Source organism: Emys orbicularis, chromosome 24 (assembly GCF_028017835.1).
Source record: "Emys orbicularis isolate rEmyOrb1 chromosome 24, rEmyOrb1.hap1, whole genome shotgun sequence".
In the NCBI taxonomy this organism is placed as follows: domain Eukaryota; kingdom Metazoa; phylum Chordata; order Testudines; family Emydidae; genus Emys; species Emys orbicularis.
The window spans coordinates 4,410,231-4,436,951 of record NC_088706.1 but is presented as its reverse complement, the minus strand read 5'-3'; the positions used below and the strand labels follow the sequence as shown (position 1 = coordinate 4,436,951).

Genomic DNA, 26,721 nt, shown 5'->3' with positions numbered 1-26,721 from the left:
CCGGCCGGCACCCGGGGTTCATTTACTCACCTGCTCCCCCACGCAGGACGGCAAGGACAGGCCCTTGACCCTGAGTCCCCCCCTTTGCTGTGCCTTCTCGCCCAGGGAGGCTACCCTGCTTCAGCCCCCCAGGAAGGGCTGCCTGCGGGGAGTGGGGGGAGATGGGGTTTGCACATCCCTGTCCCAATGCAGGCGCTGCCTGGGAGGGACGCTGGCTCAGCAATAGGATCCTGCCGGGCAGCTGCAAACTGGGAGCGGGACCAGTTCCTAGCAGCACAAGGCGCTGCCTCCTCCCAGCTGTGCTGGTCTCTGAGCCCGCCCGGGAGGGAGGTTAGAGCTGGGATCCGGGTTCCTTAGCGTGACGCAGCCCCACGTGTGTGCAGCCCCGTGGCAGGGACCTGGCAGTGGTCCTGGTTCACATTTCCCCTGCCCTGCTTTCCTGCTAGCACCCTCCTGCTGCTGGCCTGGGTGGACGAGCTCGGCCCCAGCCCTCTGAGCCACCTGCCCAGGGCTTGGCTAGTGTGGACTCAGCTTGTGGCACGCTATGGACTCCCAGAGCCGCCAGCTGGAGCAGGCTGACGCTGGCCCGTGTGTGGCCTTAGCAGCCACGCTCCTTGAAGGGAGCCCGACTCCATCTCCCTGTGCCCATTGCTGCCTGGCTAATCTCTAGTGCTGAATGAGGTTGCCATGACCACAGGGCAGTTTGGACATGTGATGCTGCCTCCTGCTGGAGGGAATCAACCTACTCACCAATGTGGCATGTCCCCTATACTGCTACCAGCTAGGGTGATTCTCCTGGAGCTCAGGGATGAGTGTGGGGGGGCTGGGATCTAGCCTTGCTTCCCCTTGGAAGCTGAGGGCAGTGCTGTGCCAACCTTGTGGCCATACTGGGTGGCTCACGTTTGTTCAAACGCTCCTGCCTCACGGTTCGCTCCAGGCCTCGGCTTCTGCCTCTCCCAGCATCTGTCGTGACAGAAACAGGTTCGGGAAGAGGCGCTAAGTCCACCCCTGCCAGCCGTGAGGGCAGCTTGCGCTCCCTGGGGGCTGCATCTTCCCTGCCCCATGGCAGCTGGAGCAGTGCCCTTGAACTGCAGCCCAGGGATGCAGGGAGGGGCACAGAGTGCCTGCTTCGATCCTTGGCATTGGGAAGCAGGATCCTGCTTGGGGCAAGGGCTTCCCGGAGGGGGGGGGCTCCCTTCCCTATCTGGTGGGGGGGGCTGTGGACGACCTGTATGGCTTTTACGTGGCTGGAGGAGGCTGTAGAAAAGGGGCAGGAGGGGGGTGGTGCTGGGGATGTTCTACACCTGCTGAGGCCCTTAACTGCTGCCTTCCTCGGCCGAGCGCGTGTCTGACTTGAGCTTGACGAACTCCTTGGCCACCTCGTCGTTGTTGCGCTGCGAGAGGATGCGCAGGACAGTGAGGCCCGTGTCGTCCATGTGGATGCGCCGGCCCAGGGGCAGCCAGCAGGCACAGCTGCCCCGATGCACGATGTCCTTGAGCTGCAGCACAGCGATGCCCACCGTGCGGTCCTCCCGGGCGAAGCAGTAGTCCTTGACGCACACCTGCACCTCATAGCACTCGGGGCCCGTCTCACTGCTCAGGGTGCTGCGCAGGAGGGAAGAGGACGGACACGGTTACCGGCCCCGCCCGCAGGGGCCTGCGCACCGGCCGCTGCATGCACCGGGGCACTGGCGCTTCGCTGCCCAGGAATCCGCCTAGGGCTGGGGGAACTGCAGGGCGGAGCTGGTCACCAGGAGGAAGGAATGTGGCCCCCAGACCCTGGGACACTGGTGGTTGCCTCTCCCTGGCAGCTGTTGGGTCCCCAACAGCAGGTGCGTAGGCAGTGGGGGTTGTGCCCCAGCCCAGTGTGGCCTTCTCTGGCTCGGAGAGAAGGGAAAACGCTGCTGACCGCAAGGTGAGGTTCCCAACGGCTGGAGGAGCCGCAGCCCCTCCAGGGCTAAAAACTTCTTACCAGAAACCAAACCTGGTGCTGTGAGCGCTTCAGTGGAACCACAGCTGGCTGAATAATTAATTGTAACTAATAATCACTAGGGGAAAATGGCAACAATTCATAGTGATGGTCACGTTTAATGGAGTCTGACTCCAGCGATGGCGGAGCAACGTGGGGAGAAAAATTCAAATTTTCTGACTTTGGAAACGGTGCTGCAGTGCCCCATGGGAGCTGTAGTTCAGGTGCCTCACGCTCCCATTCTACTCTACAGGCAGGGCTCCCTGGCTGGACTACAACTCCCACGGTATCCCTCCTTACAGCGGGGAAGCAGAGCATCATGGGAGCCCCAGCCGTGGTGACTCATGGGAGAAATAGTTCAGGAGCTTCATGTGCCCATTCTCTTCTATAGGTGGGTCTCCCTGCCTGGACTACATCTCCCATAGTGTACCATGGTCTCCCTCTTGGCGGGAGAGAGGTGGTGCATCATGGGAGATATAGTCCCAGTGCTCTGTGCAGAACACAGACCATTTTTGTGAAAAATTTCATTTAGTCGAAAACCCAGTTTGCCATCAAAAATCATCGTAGACAGACCATTTTTGACCAGCCCGAGGTGGCACTTTGAACAGCATGGCGCCCCCTAGTGCATCAGCTGACTCAGAGAGCAGCACAGCCATCACTGAATCACCCCCTCCCACGTGCAGCTCATTTTCCACTGCAGCCCAGCCCAGCCCAGCCCTGCTTCGCTCATAAGATCTTGGTCTATCGGGGGAGGGGGTGGAACTGAAATGTGTGTCAAAGCCACTCACAACTGGAAGCTTTCATTGTATTTGGGGGCCCAGCTGTTGTTCTTGGACTTGGTGGCAAATTTCCTCTTCTTGTCGCTGAGATGGGGCCCGATGATGTTGACCTCGATGAAGGGCCGGAAGATGCCGGACGTCTGCCACTTGAGGTCATTAGCAGCCACGACTGCGAGAAAGGAAAGGGTGCGTCAGCTGGTGGCTTGGGGCCATGGGGAGGATGGGGGGCACTGGGAGGGCTGGAGGGAAGGGGGCAGCCCAGACCAGGCAGTGCTGTCTGCTCCTGGCCTTTGGCAACTGAAATGTCAATGTGGCCACAGGTGATTCACTCCTGCCCATCCCCCAACAACCCTGGCGGCAGGGCAGCGTCCTGGGCCGGCCACGTAGGGCTATTGAAGGGGTTCAGGCATGTGCATGTCCCCAAAGAGCCAGGAGGGTACCCCTGTGTGACGAAGTGGGACTGCGCTTAATGTTTCCTCTAAATACTGTGTGGGTGCCTCAGTTTCCCCTAGGCATTTCTTAAGTCTCTAGGTGGTGGGATAAAGGCCAGTGTGCATAAATGGCTGGCACTCTCTCCCCTAGCAACAAATGGCTGGGGCCCTTCCCCCCTGCAAGGGGATAGCTAAAGGTGAACAAAGAGATCAGGTGACCTCCTGGCCCGGGAAAGAGACAAAGACCAGAAAGGAGGGGCTGGAGGGGGTTTCAGTTTGGAGCTGGCTGGGGACGGGGAGTGAGTGCAGACAGGGTTGTCTGGCTCGCTGGGCCCCAGAATGGACCCGGCTGAGGGATCCCGTTCTTTGTACCTACAAGCTCTGTTTTAGACCATGTTCCTGTCATCTAATAAACCTCTGTTTTACTGGCTGGCTAAGAGTCACGTCTGACTGCAAAGTGGGGGTGCAGGACCCTCTGGCTTCCCCGCCTGGGCGGACTCGCTGTGGGAAGCGCACGGAGGGGCATATGCTGAATGCTCCAAGGTCAGACCCAGGAGGTGAAGCCGTGTGAGCTTCTTGCCCTGAAGACAGTCTGCTCCGAGGGAGAGGAGGCTCCCCAACGTCCTGACTGGCTTTGTGGGGAGCAATTCCAGAGCATCGCCTGGGGACTCCGTGACACCCTGGCACCCTGCCTCCCCCCTGTGCTCAGAGCGCTGGGCATGCCCCACGCCGGGTACCAACCTTTGACAGTGACTTTGTGTTCCCCGGTGCCAGGGTGAGTGAAGAGCTCCACGTGGATCGACACCTCCCCGACTGGGTCATCCACGCCAGCTCCTGCTCCGCAACGGCAAGGCAAGGCATGAGTCCCCCCTCCAGCCAAGCACACGGCAGGCCAAGTTGGGCCCACCCTGCTGGAGGAATCAGGTCACCAGCTTGGGCAGCGAGGAGACAACTGCTCATGGGTTCCCCCCGCCACATGTTCAGCAGTGTTTTCCTGTTCCCCTTCCCGCCCACTGCCAGCGTGAGCCGGCCCGGGGGCTGTGGAGAGACAGCTGCAGCCTTCCCCTCGCTCCAAGCAGGGCCCCGGTGAAAGGAGCACGGTGGTCGTCCCATTGTCCTCGCATGGCTGGAGTGTCTCCGGGGCTGTCGCTACCCCGGTGCCTGGATCGTGCCTCACACAACGTGAGGCTGCTCTCGGGTTGCACGGGAAGGCGCGGCGCTAATGCCCGTGTCATGGCCAAGTTGCACCCGGCAAGGCAGTGGCAGAACCAGGCCTAGAACCCAGGAGTCCTGAGCCCGCACTTCTCCCACTCTGCTGTGCGGCGCCAGACGCCCAGGCAGCCCTGCGCACGTGACAGCCCAGCCCGCCTAGGAACCGTCTCCTCGCTGCAGAGGCTGAAAGCGTCGCCTTGCCAATGCATTCAGAATGATATGCAGGAGCCAGCGCTCCGCTCCCCGCCCGTCGGCCAGGGCAGGAGGGGGGTTCATGGCTCTTTTCACCATGAACCGTAGAAAACGGCAGAGCCCAAGCTAATTGCAATAATAAAATCGCTCCGCTATTGAGCCATAAGTCACAGGGGGCAGCTCACGGCTTTGGGGATGGGACGGGACGGGCTTCATACCCTGTAGCTCAGCCGGGGGCTGAGGCCGGGCCTCTGGGCAGAAGGCTGAGTGAGGGCCAATTACGACGTTTTTGTTCTATTCTAATGAGTCCCTGGGAAGAGACTCGACTTTGGCCGCAGGAAGGTTGGGCTCAGCGAGTGAGGCTGCTCCATCCCCACCTGCTACATGGTGCCCCGGAGCGGAGGAGGCTGCCCGTGGGGCCGAGGGGCTCCTGTCCCAGAGAGCTACCAGGGGAGAGCCCTGCTAAGGTGTGACGTTATTGACATAATCTGGGATCATATAGAACATGGTTGCAACCAAAGTCCTGTAGTGGCACCAAATCTTGTATAAAGGGGGGGTCAAATGGGGTGTCTAAGACAAGGTTATGGTTTGCTGGTTATAATTATGCTGTCTATATGTGTGTATCAATTTTGTAGTTGAAGTTATGAATATTGGCTCTATACTGTCTGTATTTCAAACTTATGCTATGCTTCTGGGTGACATCCCAGACAAACTGGTGTTAGCTCTGCCTAGCCTGCTTGATGGCCCATTAAGGACCATCAGCTATACAACTGACCCATTGAGAGAAGGCAAATATGCCTTGAGACTCAGCAAAGTATGCAGGAACTGGCCCATGTGACTCCAGACTCCATTTTGCTGTAGTTTTCCACAGTAAGGACAAAGAGGTGTTCTTACACCTGGAAAAGACTATAAAAAGGCTAATGCCTCTCCTCCATCTTGTCTTCAATCCTGCTTCTGACCTCTGGAGGAACTTTGCTACAAACTGAAGCGCTGAACAAAGGACTGATGACCCATCCCAGCTGGGAATGTACTCCAGAGACTTAATTGAACCTGCAGTTTCTATCACTGCTGCAAGCCTGAACCAAGAACTTTGCCATTCCTGTATGGAATTGATTCCATTTAACCAATTCTAGCTCTCATCTCTATCTTTTTCCTTTTACGAATAAACCTTTAGATTTTAGATTCTAAAGGATTGGCAACAGCGTGATTCGTGGGTAAGATCTGATTTGTATATTGACCTGGAGCTGGGGCTTGGTCCTATGGGATCAGGAGAACCTTTTTTCTTTTACTGGGGTATTGGTTTTCATAACCATTTATCCCCATAACGAGTGGCCCTGGTGCTGATACTGGGAAACTGGAGTGTCTAAGGGAATTGCTTGTGACTTGTGGTTAGCCAGTGGGGTGAGACCAAAGTCCTCTTAGTCTGGCTGGTTTGGTTTGCCTTAGAGGTGGAAAAACCCCAGCCTAGGGCTGTAACTGCCCTGTTTTAGCAATTTGACCTGAATTGGCACTCTCAGTTGGGTCCCGCCAGAACTGCATCGTCACATAAGGACACACAGGCAACCCCGGAGTCGGAGCGCTCTCACTGACGGCTCTGCTGAGCTGTGGGGGAGCAGGAGGGGGGAGTCTTATCGGCTAAGCTGAGCCCACCCGTCACGTTTCACCGGGGGCTGCTTGGATCCATCAGCCTAGATCCTGCCTGATTTTTGGCAGCAGCTTCTCCTTGACGATCCCCGTCACCTCCAAGAATGCCACAGTCCCAGACTAGCAGCGCACAAGCTCATGTGACCTGAGCCCACCAGCACCTCCCCAGCCCATCCCCCAGCTCCCCCACACCCTATCCTACCCCGCAAAGGCTGCCTCCCTCTTTACCCCACAGGCAAAGCCTGACCTGCAAGACAGCTCACGGTCCAGACAGGGTTCCTTGGGGCTCTGCATGCAGGTGGGGGGAGGGGAGAGAGGCTGGGGGCAGGTGCATGATGAACAATTCAGTCCAACTGGGGAGGGTGTGGGGGGAAGACATTTAAATGGCGGCGGGGGAGGGAATCTTCCAAACCATCATGGAAAACAACCCGGGCGGAGAAGGAAAGGCTAACGCGGGAACTGTCCTGTTCTGCAGGGCTTGAGTCTGATGAGCAAAGACCATGGATCGCAGAGCCGGAGTCCCTCGCCAGCCCCAATGGGAATCCAGCTCCCCGGGATTAGGGCGAGGTACAGCCAGCTGGGGGGGCGGGGGGGCATTGTGCATAGGCCTTTACTGACTTGCCTGGGTTGGTGACGGGGGGGGGGCAGAAAGAAGGGAGCAGTGAGACCGCCTTTGAGGGGGTCCACACTGAAGGCCCCCCCCTTGTTGGGGAAGGGGTCACTCTCAGCCTCTATCCCACGCAGCCACGTTGCTCATACACACAGCGTGTGCCCTGGGCCCTGTAACCTAATGGCCAAATGGGTGCATGGTAGAGGATAACAGCCTACTACTGTTAACAGCTACCGGAGCTCCTCCTGTAGCGCAAGTGGTAGAGGTTTGTGGTGCAGCACTGAAGCTGCTGGATTCAAAGGACCTGTGGTGGACGGGAGGTGGCTGGCGCATACAGCTTCATCTCAAAGGGGGAGGTGATGGGACCGGGCCCCACTGCTGCTCCAAAGGTGGTGGGGGTGGGGTGAGGGGGAACCTCTCTGGATCCATAGCCTTTGGCCCCTGCGTGCCAAACAGACGCACTCGTGTCTCTTTGTCTTTTCCCTCCAGATCTGCACCGAACTAAAACAATAACCCCCATCCCCCACCGGCCCCCGGAGTCGCATGCTGAGACTCGCTCAGTCCATAAACCGAGGGAGGGAGGAGCGACCATCTCTGTGCTCAATGCAAGCATGGGAAACACACACCGCAGTGACCCCTGCGCCAGGCCGAATGGCACCAACACGCGAGGGCTGGAATGCAAGTGGCGGGGCCAAGCTGCATGGGGGGGGGGGGGGGAATGGGGCAGCCCCACCCCCGCATTCTGATGCAGTCATTCCACTTGCTTAAGGCGGGCAGGACTTATTTGCACCCGGAGCAAGGCTAGTAAGAGTCTCCGTGAGGCTGGTGAGCCACTGGCCGCATCTGGGCCCCCTCGGCTCCCTTTGGAGCCCGGTCTTTAAAGGCTGAGGCTGGACTGGGCTGGCTCTGATCTCCACCTCCCACACCCTGCCCCGGCTCCATTTTCTCCCCAACTGTTTGGATCCTTGGAGGCAGCTGAGCTCCGGGAGGGAGCTCTCGGTTCCTCGCTGCAGCCATCTCATCGTGAGGGCGGGGAGGAGAAACCTCGTGCGGCTCCCCTTCACTTCCCACCCCCGTGTGAGTGCTGTGAATGCCTGCTCTGGTGGGAGAGGGGGTCTGGCAGAGGCAGAATACAACCGAGCCCTTGGGTCCCTGGGATCAACGCCCAGTGACCTAGATTCACAGGCCAGAAGAGACCCCTGTGATCAGAGCACAGGCCTTAGAACGTTACCCACTGATTCCTGCATCCAGCCCACAGCTTGTGGTTGAGCTAGAGATCTTAGTTTGAGCCCCCCAGTCTAGGTGTAGAGACTGCAAGCGAATCCCTCGGTAGGCTGTTCCCGTAGTTAATGACCCTCCCTGGGGCCACCTCCGCAGCGAGTCAGTGAGACACACCACGGCTGGGTTTACCCTCAGTTAGTTGGCAAGTCCGCCCACTTCAACAGGGCAAGTGCGGACTGAAGGCCAGCTCTCATCGAGTGAGGTGCCTTGGAGCATCTGGGCCTAGGAGTCTAGCCAGCGGCCAAGAAGGGACGACTTGAAGGGAGGGGAGTTGGGAAGAAGCGCCCATTTGTGGGGCCGAGGGAGGTTTGGGGTCTGGCTGGAAAGCAAGACACAGCCACCTCCTCTCTCCCCGTCCCCAGCGGCCTTTTAGAGCAGGCATTCCCCAGCCCTGAATGAACAGGACCCCGTAAGCCACGTGACACTCCCTCCCCATCCTCCCAGCTCTCCAGGCCTTTGCGCCCCAATCGGGGTTGGAGGGACTGTTACTAGCTCTGGCCGGTTGGAGGTGGGGGTGCTCAGGACGGGTGCATCAGGGTTCGGAAGTGTTAGACGTACCCTTCTCAGGATAAATTTCTTCACTAAGGGTAAACCTAATACCTTTTCCACCATGGACTAGTAAAAAGGTAAAAAGGAGAGAGACAGGGAAGAGAGAGGAAGGAGAGAAAGGAGAGAGAGAAAGAGCACGTGTAAGGGAAGGCAAAGGGGAAACATTGAAAAATAGGGAGGAAAAACAACAGAGAAAGAGATCAGATCTCGCAGACAGGCGCCAGCTGCAGCTAGAGAATCCAAAACAAGACGTTACAGCGACATTGTGTTAGACAGCGGGGGGCGGGGGTGTGCTGGGAGCAGGACGCCTCCAGGAGGAGGGTCTGAGCAATTTGGGGCCAGCGTCAGCTGGGGTCCCCCGCGGTCTGTGGAATTTGCCAGCAGGCGTGGGCACTGCCCTGGCTGGGAGGGGGCTTTTTTCGCTGCATTGTTACTCCCGGATCCCTGGTGCTTTCGTACAGGTCGTTACTGCCGGCTGGGGGCTAATTAGCACCGATTGGGAGGGCGGTTCTGTGGACACCTGTCCAACTAGCAAATGAATCACACGATCCACCACCAGTAACGAGGCACTGGAGCCCTGTGGATGCACATGGCCCTTGCCAAGGGGGAGCAGGCAGCATTACTATCTCCCAGCACAGCCCCTTCTGCACACCCCGCTCGGCCACCAGACGGGAGGCACAGACAGGACAAACTCCCCACGACGCCTGCCAGGGCTCCCCCCAGCCCCTGCAGTGCCTGGCCGGTGCCCATGCGGATGAAGCAATGGCACACACTAGAGGGCCTGCCTGCGCTGTTCAGCACTGGAATTCCTTCTGCCGTCTGGAGAGTCCCGTCCCTGACTCGGTTTCCCCTCCCCCAGTGGTCCGGGCCAGGGGGAGCTCCCTGTGCTAACCTGAAGCGGAACAGGCCTGGATGCGAGGCAGGAACCAGTGCTGGTGGCTGTGGTCTGGGAGAGGGACTGCATGTGGAGCTCCCAGTGACACAACAGGGTTAACCCCTTCCGAGCTGGGCCCTGCACACGGGGTCCATCCCCCAGTGCTCCTGGGGCATGCTGAACATTTTATTTAAACATTTTTGGAAGTGGCCAGTGAGTTGGGGTGCCTGGCTGGAGGCACCCGGGGCCTGATTTTTGGGGGTGCTGGTGGCCCATAACGCCAAAGGGAGCAGGGGGGCTGGGTGCCTCTGACAATCAGGCACCAGGCTGAGCTCCCAAAAGCTGCAGCACCAAAACCAGTGGCTACCTTGGGAAGGCCCCCTACTGCCCCAGCGCTGCCCCGGCTGTTGGTTCCCCTGGGCCTGGAGCCTGGGCCTGCAGGACGCAGCCAGCACAGCTGCTATTCCTGGGAGTCCCGCAGGATCCCTTTGCACGGCCCCCCAGATTCCCCTGCTGGGTGTGCGCCGTAGGGGCATGTAGCACTTAGAACAGGTGCCAGGCTGCTGGCCTGGGGGCTCTCGGCCCCTCTCCCTAGCGGGTGGCATAGCAGTGCCAGGGCAAAGATGCCCCGCCACCGCTGCCCCCTGCCCACCAACTCTCCAGCACCCCAGGCAGGGCTGCGTCCTTTGTGTGCTGATGCCCCACTGCAGCTCGCGTCCTATTTCACTGCTACCCGAGGAAGAGCAGGATGCACCCACAGCAGGTGCCCTCCCCACAGGCATGCCCGGCACGCCGGGTGGCACCCAGTGCACTGGGCTGGGCAGGTGCCCCCATCCCGGATGCACCCAAGCCATTGGGTGGAGGTACCCAGGACACCAGTCAAGCAGGTGGATGCAGCGGCTGTGGCAGCCCTTGGCGGGCGCTGTGTGAAAGGGGCCGTGGTGTCTCTTACCCTGAGACGACTGGGTCTGCACGAAGGTTTTGATGAGCAGGTCGGTGGCCTGCGTGTACAGAGACAGTGCGTAACGCAGCGACTGCAGGTCAGGGCTCTTCTCCAGGAAGGTTTTCTTCAGCCCCACTCCTCCCGCATGGAAATATTGCTGTGGGGGGGGGGGGGAGACGGAGGAGACCGGGTCAGGAGGGAGCCATGTGGGGTTTCTGGGCACGGGTGGGCATGGCTGGACAGCCACCTGTGGAGCCAGCATGGTGAGCAATCTACTGTGGGCACAGTCCCAGAACACCCCAGCAGGGAGGTCTCCGCTTCTCGTCCGTGCCACGGTGCTGTCGTGGGCAGATGGGGCATTCTGCTGCAGTTCCCTGGCTGGATGGTGCGGGCACCTCTTATGTCGCCACGCCCAGAGACGGGGGCTTCGCCAGACTGCATTTATCCCACCTGTTAGCAGGAGGGAAAGGTGGGCAGGCAGCCGGCCAGGTGCAGGGGAGACGGCACGGATTTACCTTGATGGTGTCCAGGGCCAGCTCCACCACGGCGCACTGCTTGGGGGTCAGGCTCTTGGCCTCCTCACGCACCATGTGGTCCTGAAACGAACGAGTCACTCAGTGATAGCCAGGGCTGTATCACGCCAGTTCCCAGCCAGGCAGAGCCCGGACGGTGTGCCTGCCTCCTCCCCCACTCCCTCACGAAGCTGGGGTGACAGGTGATTGATGCTTTAGGGAGGACAGGTGACTGATGTCTCTCAGTTACTAAACCAGATCCTTTTAATGGTGCCTGATTAGCCTGGTTTCTTGCTTTATATTAACGCCGTCTCTGATAAGCTAAAGAGACTTCCAGGTGCTACTCCTATATCCCGGCATTACAATCACTGGCTAATTGACCTCTGGGGAGGAGCAGCCTCACCCAGCGATTAACTAGACCCGCGCTGTCCTGTTCCTTTTACCTTCAGTTTGGACAACTGCCCCAGCTCCTTGGCTGCATTGAAGATCATCTGGGTGCCCTGCAGCACACAAGAGAGAGAACAAACGGCAAAGAGGCTTGAAAGCGATCCTTCCCTGTGCTGGCTGGCACTAGCGCCTGGAGGAGAGAACGGCTGGCAGGGGATCGCAGGGCAGTGCGGAGGAGGGACAATACTGGGGTATAGAACGGGGGGCGGGGGATGTGTGTGAATAGTGCCCTGTGGGTTTCCCTGCACTCATTTCACCAGCTCCCCCTGCCATGAGCAGCCAATAGGCCTGGGGCTCCGCCCGGCAGACGGACCAGCCAGCATGTGGAAAAATGGACTCACCTATATTTGTGTCAAGGAAGCAGCGAGTTGGCAGCTCTCTGCCTGGCAGGGTCCCCAGGCCCCACCCCCTGCTGGATAGCCCCAGAGACGTTTGGGACTCACGCGGGCTGATGTTAATGAACGCCCCCGGAGCATAAGGCCAAATGATTTGGGGGGTGGGGTGCGTGTGCAGCGCCCCCTCCACCCGCTGGGCTTGGAGAGTGCAAGGTGCTTGCCTTCCCTCCACTGCACGCAGCTCCGCCTCCCCTGCCTACTCCCACTGCACGGAGCTCGCACCCTGCCCAGGGCAGGTGTGGGCCTCTGGGGAGGAGCTAAGCCCCATGCCCGACTCGCTGGTTACAAAGCAGCAGCTGTTCTCCCTGGCGCCCCGGGCAGGCCCCCGGTGGCTGCCCTGGCCAGGCACGACTCCGGGCAGGAGGGGTGGAGTCCTTCCCTCCCTGACCTGCAGGCTGCCTAAGAGACGAGCCTTGGCCCCCGCCTGGATGGCCCCCCAGGACACTCGCTCAACTTCCGTGGCCTACAAGGTGCCTCTCAGCCCCCCAGCGCGTCTGAGTCACGATCTGACCCCCTGCCGCAGCATCCCCACCCCGGCTCCTGATTCTGACGTGCGTGAGTCCAACGTTCGCCCCTAACCCCCCAGGGCCAACACGTGGGGCTCAGGGTGGGGGCGGGGGAGGTCAGAGAGACAGTCTGACACCCACCTCGCTTCCCCCTTCCCCTCCGTCCCCACAGAGCAACGAGCCAGAGAGGGCAAAGGAAGAGAGGACGTTTAAACAGGAAAGGAGCGAGAGTGGGTGACGCGGGGCGGAGACACACAGGGGCTGGGAGGCGACACACAGGTGACAGGTTCCAGACTGGAGGAGGAAGGTCCAGCTTGCTGAGTTTTCAGGGACCAGCCTAGGCCCCCTGGGGGCCCTAAGGGGCCATGTGATGCTCACGCCTCTGAGCGTCTTGCCTGCCTCCCTGACACCAGTTCTGTGCTATGGGCTCCTGATGCCAGTTTGGAGCGGGCACCCCTTGGCCACGCGCCGGTCGACAGGTTCATCAGAGCTGGGGCTCGTGAAAGCTGACATCCCTTGGGGGGGGGGGGATCTCACAGGGGAACGGTCCCCCCCCACCCAGTGCCCCTTTCAAAGGGCTGCTCCCCTCAGCCCCTCGCAACAAAGGAAACCCAGCCCAGCCAGGCCTGGGGTGAATCAGGCTGCGGCCTGCACGTGGCGGGGTGGGCAGGAGAAGTCACTGCTCTCGGGCCCAGCTCACGATCTGCAGGGCCCCCACGGAGCAGCTGAAGGAACGGCAACAACCTCCCTAGCGCCTTCCAGAGCCCTTCGCTCCCCCCAGTGACTAACAAACCCAGCTGCCCGTCCAGTGCGCAGTGGGGCGGACTAGGGCACCGCCTGAAAGTGGCTCACACTGAGTCAGAGCCAGGAATGACTCCTGACCCCCAGTCCCCTGCTCTAACCACTAGGTCTCGTCCCTCCCAGAGCCAGGCAAGAACCCAGGTGTCCTGACCCCCATCTCCTGCTCTAACCATTAGACCCCACTTCCTTCTGCAGAGTTTGGATTGCTGGGCGAGCAGGGCCTAGCCCTGCATATACACCCTGCCCCAGTCAACAATGTTTCCATAGCCCTTGTCAGCAGATGGGCCCCCATTAACCCTCCCGTGCCGGCCTCACACCCCAGCATGCAGGCAGGTCAGCGAGCTGAGCCCCACTCAGCAGAGAGATCGACAAGACACTGTCCCTGGGGGGCACAGGATGGGGCAGGGGTGTGAGAAAACAACAGCACGAGGCACAGAGGAGAGAGAGCAAAACCAAGCAAGCTTAGAATAAAAGAGTCTCCTTACATCCGTGTGACTGGGCAGCTTCACCCTGCTCTGGAGAGAGAACAGCATGGGATATAGTTATCATCGTCAGCAACGCGACCCGGCCGAGGACGGACCCATCCCCCGGAGCACATCACCAGGGCCAAGCCCGCCAGCCCGAGCGGGATCGGCCCCCGTGGCCTCGCCTCTAGACGCAGCAAGCGTTGGGCCCAATTCGTTGCTGGGGTAAATTGGTGCTGTTTGTGTTGGCGCCAGGGCACGCCAGCAGAGGAGCTGGCCCGTGGTGCTCACAGAGTTTTGTTCCACCCCCGAAAGGGCTCCGCTGGCCGCTTGCAGACTTTAGGAAATACCTGTGATGAGGCCATCAGTTCTCACGCAGCCCCACCTGCAAGAGTGTGATGGCAGCTACAGGAGGCAGTCTACCCTGGCCCCCCCCTCCCCATCACAGGTATTATGGGGCTCCGTTTGCTTTCCTGGGGTGAGTAGGGGGAAGCACCTGATGACGATACCCTTCCAGGGTCTCCAAGCCCTGTACAAGGCACTAATCCACCAACCTCTCACTACTTGTAGCCTTGTTTTACTACTGGGGAAACTGAGGCACACAGCAAGGCTGTGGCTTGCTCGAGATCACATGGCAAATCAGTGGCAGAGCTGAAAAGAGCCCAGGAGTCCTGGCTCCCAGCCCCCTGCTGCTTCCCTCCCCAGCCCAGGTGAATGTTTCCGGGCACTCCACACAGCCAGCGAAGAGCTGCGCCCACGGGCAGTGGTACTGTCACTCACGCTAGGGAGCTGGCTAGCCAGGGCTGCTGCGCTTTAGACAAAACCCATTGCAGGTGGGCATGAAAAGCCAGGCCAGGCCTGACCTGCCCCTGTCCCAGTGAGAGGCGCGATTTACCACCTGGGCTACAGCCTGCTGGGCAGAGCAAGCGTTTGGAGGACCTGGATTTCTGTGCCCACCCGGAGTGGACACTTCTTGGCATCTGCTCCCATGCACAGCGGAGTGCCACAGGACTCCTGCCTTCCTCGCCTTGACGCTACAGGTCACTTTGCAGGAGCCGCTACCGGCTAGCCGGCCTCAGGAGCAGAAAGGCTCCCCCCACCTCAATATGGCATCAAATAGCCCCTCTGCTATGTGCACACGCGCGCACACACACACACTCTCTTTTCCACTGTCTCGCACCCCAACACATGCTGCTCCACAACTGGCCAGTTTACTACAGCAGACAGCTCACTTCATAATGGCCTTGCCTGCCACTGCTGGCAGATCGGGCCCTGCCAGGCGTGTGCCGCCGGGCTCGCTGGAGGTGCATCGGCCCTGGCATTCCGCAGAGGACGGGCTTTGCTGCCTTTCCCCCAAAGCCCCAGGGTTCCTCATTCTCCAGGACTCGGGGCCGTGGGCGGGCAGCTCTGTCCCCTCTAACCATAGGAGCCAGACCATGAAATCCACAGGAAGGGTAGGGCTGGGCTGTGGTACAGCCACGCAGATGCCTTGCTAGTGCCACAGCTGGGCCGACCCCCCTGCGGCTCATCTGACCTGCAGCAAACCTGGCTCTCTGCACCCACCTGCTCTGCTCCAGCTCCCGGGGGCCAGTCTCCCCCGGCCACGGCAAGACACTGCCTCCCCAGCCTGGATGCCACATGCATGGGTATCCCCAGCCCACCCGAGATACACAGACTCCCCCCAAAACACCTACCCGTGTAACTGCTCATGCACACATACATCCCCGGGCAATACAGACCCAGACAACACAACACACAACTACACCTCTGTACGACAACACACACACGCACAATGCACATCCGGACGACACAACATGTGAAGCACGACACCCAGGTCCCCAGGCAATAGGCAGCCGGGCTGGCAGACTGATTTGAGCTGGGGAGGGGTGGGGGTGGGGCGATACACGGCTAGCGCAGACAGTCAAAGAAGCCAGAGGGCTAGTTACCTTCTCTGTCCCCTTGCCATGTTTTCTCAAGAGCGTCCCCTGCAGAAACAACGTCAGAAGTCGATCAATGGTCCAGAGAGGTGCAGGGGTGTGTGTGTGTGTGATCATTCGCTGGAGGGGAAGGATGCACTGACTGACCCTCCCCACCCCCCCTTCCCTCGCAGCCCGGGGGGGCTTTGGCAGCTGGGGATACACAAGGGGAGGGACTGCCAAAGGAGGACATATGGCTGCTTCTCGCAACAATCCCGTCCTGGGCTAGTCCCAGGCCTAACCTATGACGGTGACAGTGGGGGTGTGGCTGGGGGTGTTTTGGGGGGGGGCCTCAGGCACCTCCCCAGCAATCCGAGGGGCCCTTCCCTGCAGCGACAATACCTTGCCCGTCACTTGGCCTTAAGGCGGTCAGGCTCCTAACTCCGAGGGATTCACGGCCCGAGGTCAGGCCCCAGCTGTCAGACTCTGCCCCGGCCCCTGCTGCTCGGGGAGGCTGATGGGTCTGTGGGAGGGGGTGGAGTGGATCGGGGGGCACATCCCACCTGCCTGCTAGGCCTCTCCCGCTGTGGGCCCCTGGAGGTGATCGTGGCATTGGACACAGCAAGGCAACAGTGCTGGGTGATGCTGCTTTTACAGCCAGCTAAAAAGGAGGGGAGGAGGCAGGGGTCCCAGCTGGTGAAGGAGGAGGGGGGCATGCCCATTCCCAGCAAAGGGGCGAGCTGCCAGATTCCTGTAGGAGTGTCCTTCGAAAGAGGTTTCACAGCAGCACGGCTGGGATCATGCAAGACACCACAGCTGAGCTGGGGGAGCAGAGAGAGGGCAGTGGGGAGGTGGGCATCCAGAAAGGACAAAAATCCCCAGGTGGGACGGGGGCTCGGGAATCCACACTGCTGTACAGTGGGGGGAGCTGGAGAAGCCAAGCAGCAGAGGTCACATCACCCTTGCAGGCGCCCTGCCCCGAGTGGCCTGCCCAGGATGGGGGGACACAAGCCGAAGGCGGCCTGCACTAGGCGTTCTTCTCTCCGGAGCTCCCTAGCAGAGAGCAGGCAGGGGGCCCATGACCATGCTGTAGGCCAGGTACCGCCTGCCTGGCCTCCACTCAGGGTCTTTAACCAGCCAGCTACCCCATCTCGTGCAAAGCTCCTCTTCCTACCCTAGCAACGGCGAGCCCCAGACGGACAATGGCGAGTCGCTCGGACGCAAGGTCATCCCCTTTAGAGAGCTACAGTCTCAGGGGGAGGATCAGCCCCGCACCGTCACCATCGCCTCAGCAGCTGAACAGCTAATGCCACAATTTGGTAGGACCCACCCAAAACACCAAGGGCTCTCGGCCTGCTGGCTGTGCCTAGCACTGGTTGCCTCTCCGGCGGCGAGCTAGGCTCCGTGTCCGGACCTGGGCTGGATCCCACACCGCAGGGACTAAACCTGAATAAGCGTCTCAAACTCCAGCGGAAAGAAAAGGGGGCAAGGGGGGAATTCAGCATGGCAGGGGGCCGAAAAACAATATGAAGGGCATTAAAATGCCTGACACCGAACAGCCCTTCGCTAGTAGCATTTCCGATGCCCTCGCGAGCCCCAGACACTCACTATTAAAGCATTCCAGCTCCCACTTCCCTGGGTGACAGGGCTGCGCACTGAGCCAGCGGCAGAGCTGAGGATGGAACCCAGGCGTCCTGGCTCCCAGCCCCCGCTCTAACCACTTGAGGCCATTGCCGGTGAAACGGAAGAACTGACAGTGCGCTTTGAACAGGCACCGATGACTGAAGTCAGGCGCTGGGCCTTGTGAACATCTGCTCAGAGGACAAATGCGTGTAGGGCACCTAGTTAAGCGCACTTGATTCACTCTCAGTGATCCTTCGCTCAGTAATAACCCCTAGGAGAGCCCTTACATTTCCATTCAGACGCAGCTCAGTCTCGTCACCCACCTCGGGAAACCGAGGCACGACGAGGGGCAGTGCCTCGCCCAAGGTCAAACGGCCTGTCAGTGGCAGAGCGGGGAAGAGCTGCCAGGGAAGCCTGGTTCTCACTCCCACGCTCTGAGCAGCAACCTAGGCCTGGCCCAGCCTGGTTTGCTAGCGATTGAAACGCTGCTACCCATTTGCCTTCCCCGCACCCCCTGGGCCAGGAAACGCAGAGGGGTTCAGTGCGGGATTTCACACAGCCCCTCCCCCCAACCCCATCCCACTCCGCGCTGCTCTGAACACCAGCTGGACTGCAACCCTGCAGTGCCTGGGGCCCCCAGGTTCAAGGTTCCCGCCCCCCAGCCCTCTCTGCACCGCCCCCTTCTCCTAAAGGACAGAGCCCAGAGACACGGGTTGCTAACAGACCAAAGGGGCGTCACGCCAAGCCCCAGAAGAGGATGGAAAGGGCTCTTTGTTAGGAGTTGCAGGACAGTCCCTTAAATAGAGATGGGCCATTGCTGGGCTGCTTGGGCCTGGGAGGGAACCAGCCGCTTAGCCCCAATGCAGCACGTGGCAAAGAAACCCACCAAAGCCCCCGCCAAGGGGCTTGTGGGCACGAGAATGCAGGTCCCATCACGGCCTCCATCACTAGGGCACCAGCCTGCTGCCGAGGCTGGACAGAGGAGCTGTCCCTAAGGACCTCACATCTCTTCCTTCCACCCCCTTCTCCCTGCCACATTGTCCCCCGACCGGATCCAGCCACGGTGAGTTTCCACGGCGCTGCCCGGCCCCTGGGGGACAGGCTCGCCCTACAGATCTGGGCACAGGAGGCGGACGAGGAGCAGCTGAGCAACAGGGGGCGACAGAGGTGGGGTCACTAGGGGACGGAGCGGGGGGGGGGGGCGGGGAGGGGGCGCGGGCAGCCACACAAGACAATAACCGGCTGAGATCAGAACTGACACACAGCAGACAGACAGACAGACAGACAGGGAGCTGCCGTACTTACAATCATCTGCCATTGTGAGGGGAGCGGAACAATTGGAGAGAACAACCGTCACATGAGTGTCACGCACACCCGCCTTCCTGCCTCCCCTGTCCCCCACGGCCGGCCTCACCACCGCCAAACACCGGGCCCACTCCCCCCATGCACCCCCCAGAAATAACCCCCCGGCAGACCCAGAGCGCCAGGGCGCAAGGGGCTGAGCTGGGGAAATCCCCAGTGATGGGGACTCTGGAGCGGGAGGATCCCCAGCGATGGGAAATAGAGGCGGGGAGCCCCGGTGATGGGGACTCTGGAGATGGGGGGAGATCCCTGGTGATGGGGACTAGAGGGGGGGATCCCCGGCGATGGGGAAACTGGAGAGGGGGGATCCCTGGCGAGAGGGACTCTGGAGCGGGAGGATCCCCAGCAATGGGAACTAGAGGGGGGGATCCCTGGCGATGGGAACTCTGGAGCGGGAGGATCCCTGGTGACGGGGACTAGAGGGGGGATCCCCAGTGACGGGGACTAGAGGGGGGATCCCTGGCGATGGGGACACTGGAGAGGGGGGATCCCCAGTGACGGGGACTAGAGGGGGGATCCCTGGCGATGGGGACACTGGAGGGGGGGGGGACCCCCAGTGACAGGGACTCTGGAGAGGTGACTACAGCAGACCAGGAATAATAAAGCCAGCAGCAACCAAAACATGCCCCCTCCCCCATACCGCTGTCCCTCCCTAGCGCCACAAGCAATCCCACCCTGCCACGTTCCACCTCCCCCCCCCCCCCCCCCCGTGCCCCGCGGTCAGAGAACGGCGGCCATCGCACAGGCTGATCTCCCTCCTCCCCATTTCTTTTCGCTGAGCCGGTGGGGCCCAGACCCCAACTCCCAGCCCAGCGCCCAGCCTCGTCCCGGCTGGCTCTGGGGAGGGCAGGCTCTCTGCCCAAGGAACGGTGACAAGGAACTCAGCAGAAGCCGTGCGATGCACACGTTATGGGGGGGGGGAGCCCTGCTGAGCGGGTCACGTCATAGCGGGCAGGGCCAAGGGATGATTAATGACCCCAGCTGAGGATGGACTAGGCCGACCTAGCGCATCTTCTCCATCTCGGTCCCACCAGGCTCCCTGCACTGGGGAGCATGGACTTCCGCCCCAGCAGCCAGGATCCCCCCCTCTTCCGCTGATGGGGCCTTATTGGACCTTCAGAACAATAGTGTGTGTGCGCATGTGTATGTGTGTGTGTGTGTGTGCGCGCGCGCGTGTGTCTGTGTTGGGGGGAACCAGGCTGGTCCATTATGGACTGGGACATCCCATTCCGGAAGGGGTGTTCTCAACCTCACAATAAAGGGCTATGAACAAAAGGAAAACATGGAGCAATCTAACCCCCTATGAGGCCTTTCGAATAAATCAGCCCTTGCCCTTGTGTCTCAACGGTGCCAGAGGCAGAGCCCCCTGCTCCTCAAGGAGATAAGCCTGTGGCCATGTCCACTGCTCACAAGCTGTAGCTAACAATGGCTGAATCACCGTCTTTCATTCTGAAAATGCCCAACACTCGTCTTAAACTACCATAGTCAAGCAGGGCTCACTCAACGCTAAAGTGCAGCCGCCTCTGGAGTGTAACACGGCAGCTGTTTAACAGCGCACAGCAACGCTATGCACGGGTGTAGTCAGGACATGGAGAATTTCAGATCCAAGTGAAAGTGCAATGGGGAATCACCTATGCCGAAACTCAGCAGCATACTGGGCTTATCCCCATGGGCTTCCAAAATGCACCCTGGGGTCCTTAACAAGCGACCTCCAGCAGGACAGGCCTCCCTGGCCTCCCACTGATCAACACTGACCTCCAGCCACCACCACGCCCTGCACCATTCTGGGGTTGTCTTACGGGTCCCCCAGAGGCAGACGGAGCAAGCTGGGCTTTGGTTAGCTGTGACAAGGGCACAGCCTGCTTAGTTCGAGGGCGGCTGAGCTAAATGCGGGCGGGGCTGACTCCCGGGGGTGCCGCAGCTTGGCAGCGGAAAGCAGCCTCTGATGCCGAGGGAAGGCGATTCCATGGCATTCTGCTGCCTGGGTTCCTGTGACTCATGGCCCCTCAAAATATCCCCGCCATCAGCTTGCTGGTGAGCCAGTTCCCAGCACAGCAGCGGTGGCAGCGGAGCTGTAGGAGTGACTCAGGAGTGGCGGAGAGCAGCCGGCTGGAAGGCCAAAACACACGCCTCCGAGAGGGATTTGTGCATCTGTGTGTCTGGGCAGATCTCCCCGGGGAGCAGCTGTGAGCCCCTGCGGCAGGCTCCCCAGGAGTGAAAATCTCCCATTATCTGGGACACTGAAGCTAGGCTAGGAAATTCCCCTGCAAAAAGCTGCATGAAAGTTAAGTGGATGGGCCAGCAGCCTTCTCAGGAAACCTCAGCAGCCTGTTTCCATTGAAGGGGAAACCTGCCCAAAGCCTGCAGAACGCCTGAAAATTGAAAGGAAAAGCTCCGGTCAAATGGGGCAGCAAGCCCGGTCCCTCTGGCCTCGGTTCTCAGTCGCTGCACTTGGGATCAGGAGGGAGGGGGAATGAAGAGGACTTTAAGCCATCTTTGCACTTCGGGGGGCAGTTCAGGGGCTTCTCCAGCCCCCGGGGTTCATTAGAGCAGCGCGGCGGTGTTTCCTGACACTGCTTCCCACGGCTGGAGGAAAGAGCTCCCCGGCTCTCCCCCCAATCCACCCCTTGCTCCAGGGCTGCGAGCACGGCCTACTCCAGGGGCATCTCTGGGGGCTCTTTATACCTACCTTACGGGCCCTTTATGCAACACATGGAAAACCTCAGAGGCCCCCAGGAATCCCCCTGCAAATGCCCCCCCTCATCCCCTTTCCTTCCCCACCCCCGCCCTCCCGCCCAGGGACGACCCAACCCGATGTTCTGTCCCCGCCTCCCCCCCTGCCGTGAGGCGCCCCCCCGCGGCAGCCTCCCCCCCCCGGGAAGCCGTGTGGCAGCTCCCCACCCCAGCTCACCTCTGCTCCGCCTCCTCCCCAGCACGCCGCCCCCGCTCTAATTCTCCTCCCCTCCCAGGCTTGCGGCGCCAAACAGCTGATTGGTGCTGCAAGCCTGGGAGGCGGGAGAAGTGGAGCGGCGACCGCGCGCTCGGGGAGGGGGCGTAGGAACGATGTAAAAAAAAATTGGGGGCACCGCTTTTTGGCGCCCCCAAATCTTGGCGCCCTAGGCAACCGCCTAGTTTGCCTAAATGGTAGCACCGGCCCTGGGGGCACCATGGTTTTGCTTCTGCTGCTGAAGTGGGAGGCCCGACTTCCTGCCTCCATGTACCATGGTGCGCCGTGCTATGCCCCGTGGAGGGGCCCTCGCTGCGCACACTGGGCCAGGGCAGAGGGGTGAGATGGGGACACGCTGCTCCAGCCAGACCCTTATTCCCAGGTGTCGTTCGGGGCATTTAAACGCTGGGGGAGTTCCCTCCCCCCCGCCAGAGTGATCTGGAAACGTCCTGGGCAGGGGAGGGTGGTGCTGAGCCCCTCATTCCGCGATTGAGCTCTGGAGCTAGCGAGCTCAAGCGCGCTCTGGATGAAGCGCCGCCCCACTAAGCGTGCGGTGCCCAGGCTCACGCGGTGCCAGGTGCACCGGAGCAGACCACCTCCAGCTGAGCTTCTGCCACGCCAGGCCTACCCTGGAGCTCAGGGGAGGGTGCCCATGTGTCCCTCCCTCCCTGCTCATCATGTCCTGGCTCCCGCCCCCCGGGACTCACCGTCTGGTCGGTGAGCGGCGGGAGGACGATGGTCTTCTCCATGGTGTTCATCACCAGCTTCCAGAGCTCCTTCAGCACCCGCTTCAGCACCGTCTTCTCGCAGATCTTGGCGAAGAGAGTCAGGCTGGGAACAGAGCCGGGGAGGGAGAGGATGGACTTGGGCTCTGGGCATGTCACCCGCCCCCCATCTACAGAGCCCCTACACACACACACACACACACACACACACAGCCCCTACACACACACCCCCCCCAAAGTCCCTACACATCGCTACACACACACACACACACAACATTAAAAAGGTTGTAGAGCAGTTTTTAAACTAGGAGATGGGGGAAAGCCGACTGCTGCAGAGGAGCATGTGGCTCGGACAGAGACTTCTCTTAGGGGAGAGTCTAATGATAGAGAATCTCCAGGTTCTAGTCAGGAGCAGAGGATGGAGGAGGATAATAAACATTCACATAAAAAAGAATCTGATACATCAGAAAAGGGCAGACAAATAAACAGTGACAAGTTTTTAAAGTGCTTGTACACAAATGCTAGACGTCTAAATAATAAGATGGGTGAACTAGAGTGCCTTGTGATAAAGGAGGATATTGATATAATAGGCATCACTGAAACCTGGTGGACTGAGAGCAATCAATGGGACACAATCATTCCGGGGTACAAAATATATTGGAAGGACAGAACAGGTCGTGCGGGGGGTGGGGGGAGTGGCACTATATGTGAAAAAATGTAGAATCAAATGAAGTAAAAATCTTAAGTGAATCCACATGTTCCATAGAATCTCTATGGATAGAAATTTCATGCTCTAATAAAAATATAACATTAGGGATCTATTATCGACCACCTGACCAGGACAGTGATAGTGATGATGAAATGCTAAGGGAAATTAGAGAGGCTATCAAAATTAAGAACTCAATAATAGTGGGGGATTTCAATTATCCCCATATTGACTGGGAACATTTCACTTCAGGACGAAATGCAGAGATAAAATGTCTCGATACTTTAAATGACTGCTTCATGGAGCAGCTGGTACGGGAACCCACAAGGGGAGAGGCAACTCTAGATTTAGTCCTGAGTGGAGCGCAGGAGCTGGTCCAAGAGGTAACTATAACAGGACCGCTTGGAAATAGTGACCATAATACAATAGCATTCAACATCCCTGTGGTGGGAAGAACATCTCAACAGCCCAACACTGTGGCATTTAATTTCAAAAAGGGGAACTATGCAAAAATGAGGGGGTTAGTTAAACAGAAGTTAAAAAGTACAGTGACTAAAGTGAAATCCCTGCAAGCTGCATGGGCGTTTTTTAAAGACATCATAATAGAGGCCCAACTTCAATGTATACCCCAAATTAAGAAACACAGTAAAAGAACTAAAAAAGAGCCACCGTGGCTTAACAACCATGTAAAAGAAGCAGTGAGAGCTGGAAGTTAGCTAATGTAACGCCAATATTTAAAAAGGGCTCTAGAGGTGATCCCGGCAATTACAGACCGGTAAGTCTAACGTCGGTACCGGGCAAATAAGTCGAAACAATAGTTAAGAATAAAATTGTCAGACACATAGAAGAACATAAACTGTTGAGCAATAGTCAACATGGTTTCTGTAAAGGGAAATCATGTCTTACTAATCTATTAGAGTTCTTTGAAGGGGTCAACAAACATGTGGACAAGGGAGATCCAGTGGACACAGTGTACTTAGATTTCCAGAAAGCCTTTGACAAGGTCTCTCACCAAAGCTCTTACGTAAATTAAGCTGTCATGGGATAAAAGGGAAGGTCCTTTCATGGATTGAGAACTGGTTAAAAGACAGGGAACAAAGGGTAGGAATTAATGGTAAATTCTCAGAATGGAGAGGGATAACTAGTGGTGTTCCCCAAGGGTCAGTCCTTGGACCAATCCTATTCAACTTATTCATAAATGATCTGGAGAAAGGGGTAAACAGTGAGGTGGCAAAGTTTGCAGATGATACTAAACTGCTCAAGATAGTTAAGACCAAAGCAGACTGTGACGAACTTCAAAAAGATCTCACAAAACTAAGTGATTGGGCAACAAAATGGCAAATGAAATTTAATGTGGATAAATGTCAAGTAATGCACATTGGAAAAAATAACCCCAACTATACATATAATATGATGGGAACTAATTTAGCTACAATAAGTCAGGAAAAAGATCTTGGAGTCCTTGTGGATAGTTCTCTGAAGATGGCCACGCAGTGTACAGAGGCGGTCAAAAAGCAAACAGGATGTTAGGAATCATTAAAAAGGGGATAGAGAATAAGACTGAGAATATATTATTGCCCTTATATAAATCGATGGTATGCCCACATGTCGAATACTGTGTACAGATGTGGTCTCCTCATTTCAAAAATGATATACTGGTACTAGAAAAGATTCAGAAAAGGGCAACTAAAATGATTAGGGGTTTGGAATGGGTCCCATATGAGGAGAGATTAAAGAGACTAGGACTCTTCAGCTTGGAAAAGAGGAGACTAAGGGGGGATATGATAGAGGTATATAAAATCATGAGTGATGTGGAGAAAGTGGATAAGGAAAAGTTATTTACTTATTCCCATAATACAAGAACTAGGGGTCACCAAATGAAATTAATAGGCAGCAGGTTTAAAACAAATACAAGGAAGTTCTTCTTCACGCAGCGCACAGTCAACTTGTGGAACTCCTTGCCTGAGGAGGTTGTGAAGGCTAGGACTATAACAGCGTTTAAAAGAGAACTGGATAAATTCACGGTGGTTAAGTCCATTAATGGCTATTAACCAGGATGGGTAAGGAATGGTGTCCCTAGCCTCTGTTTGTCAGAGGATGGAGATGGATGGCAGGAGAGAGATCACTTGATCACTGCCTGTTAGGTCCACTCCCTCTGGGGCACCTGGCATTGGCCACTGTCGGTAGACAGGATACTGGGCTAGATGGACCTTTGGTCTGACCCGGTACGGCTGTTCTTATGTTTACACCCACACAGCCCCTACACACACACACAGCACCCCCCCAACAAAGTCCCTAAACATCACTACACACACACACACACACACACACACACAGGCAGCCCCCCCCCCACAAAATGCACTTACACATCATTATACACACACACACACACACACACACAAAGCCCCTACACATTGCTACACACATTCACACACACACCATGCCCCTACAAACACACACACACACACACACACACACACACACACACACACACACACACACAAAATGCATCTACACATTCCTACACACACACTATGCCCCCCCCCCCACTCTCCAGGACTCTCCCACAGACACCCTCCCCCCCCCCAAACTCCAACACCCTCAGCCTGCGTGGGCTGGTCCTGGTGCCCCAGGCCCTGCTCCCCCCTGCCAGCTGCCGGCCACGTCTGACTCCTGTGCTTTGCACTGGTGGCTCCTTCCCTCCCGTGGCGGCTGAGGGCCCACCCTAGCCCTGTCCCAGCCTGTGCAGGGACGCCAGCCGCCCGAACCCCGGTGTCCCCAGCCTCTGGGCAGGGCTCTGTACTACCCAGGGAGCAAAAGCAGCACCCGACACGGGCTCGGCCTTTTGCCAGTCTGAGGTCATGGGGATGAAAGGAACACCCGGCCCGCGGCTGTCTGCAGAGCGCCCCAGGGGGCGGGGGGCTCCCCTCGGGGCACATGGGGAGGTGACGGGGAAGAGCAGGGGGACATGCCCAGGGGCAGAGAGAGGCTGTGCCCTGGGGACAGCAGGGACTGGGTGGGCACAGGGCTTGGGGTGCAGGGAGGGACCCAGTCGCTCATGAGAGCCACCGCTGGGCCCAGCGGAGCACCCCTGGCCAGGGGTAGCCACGGAGCACTGGAGACGCTGCCCACTGAGCGCCACGCCTGGTCCTGCGCAGGCCTCTGGGCAGAGCGGCCTAGTCACCCCGCTGATCACAGGGCACAGGACCTTCCCCTGCAGTGCCCTGCCCCCCACAGTGCCCTCCTCATTCTCCCACCCCGCAGTGCCCCCCAGCCATGCTGTGCCCTCCCCACCCCGCGTACCCTTCCCAGCCCCCCTGCTGCGCCCCCCCCCACTGTGCCCCCCAAGCCCCCTGCACTCACTTGCTGTCCAGAAGGTCCATGATGGGCTGAAGGACGTTGTCGGCGTCCTGAGCGACGCTGCTGCAGGCGCTGGCGGGGACGTTCCCGGTGCCCTTCACCTGGCTCAGGATGTCGCCCATCTGCTTCACGCAGTCCTCAATGTGCGGCTGGAAACTGGGCGCCACAGGGCACAGGCAGCTCCGTGAGCAGGGCGGGGAGCCCCTCACCAGGAACACCCTGCTCCAGCGCCTCCCTCCCACCCCATTCCCCGGCCCTCTCCACAGCCACAGGCTCCAGGGACCCCCAGCCCTGCAGGCTCCCCCCCACTCCTGCAGCCCCAAACCCAACCTCGGGGCTCAGCCCCAGAATCGCCACACACGGAGCCTCCTTCTGAACAGGAGCAGAACCTGAGCCTGTGCTTTGTACCCGAAGATTTATACCCCTCCCGCCAGGCCCTCTCTCCGGCAGCCCCCGGTCCCCTCTGCCCGGCG

General features: G+C 58.9%; 1 protein-coding gene across 1 annotated transcript in view; it reads right to left on the bottom strand.

The window, feature by feature from the left end:
• Positions 1–1,316: 1,316 nt before the first annotated feature.
• LOC135894261 (protein unc-13 homolog A-like) overlaps positions 1,317–26,721 on the bottom strand; it is an 82,183-nt gene continuing 56,778 nt past the window's right edge. The window contains 12 exon segments of the mRNA XM_065422324.1: positions 1,317–1,605; positions 2,758–2,917; positions 3,921–4,013; positions 8,677–8,733; positions 10,494–10,641; positions 11,000–11,080; positions 11,440–11,496; positions 13,631–13,660; positions 15,556–15,594; positions 18,454–18,459; positions 22,165–22,288; positions 26,252–26,404. Of these exon segments, the coding sequence (XP_065278396.1) occupies positions 1,317–1,605; positions 2,758–2,917; positions 3,921–4,013; positions 8,677–8,733; positions 10,494–10,641; positions 11,000–11,080; positions 11,440–11,496; positions 13,631–13,660; positions 15,556–15,594; positions 18,454–18,459; positions 22,165–22,288; positions 26,252–26,404 (1,237 nt within the window).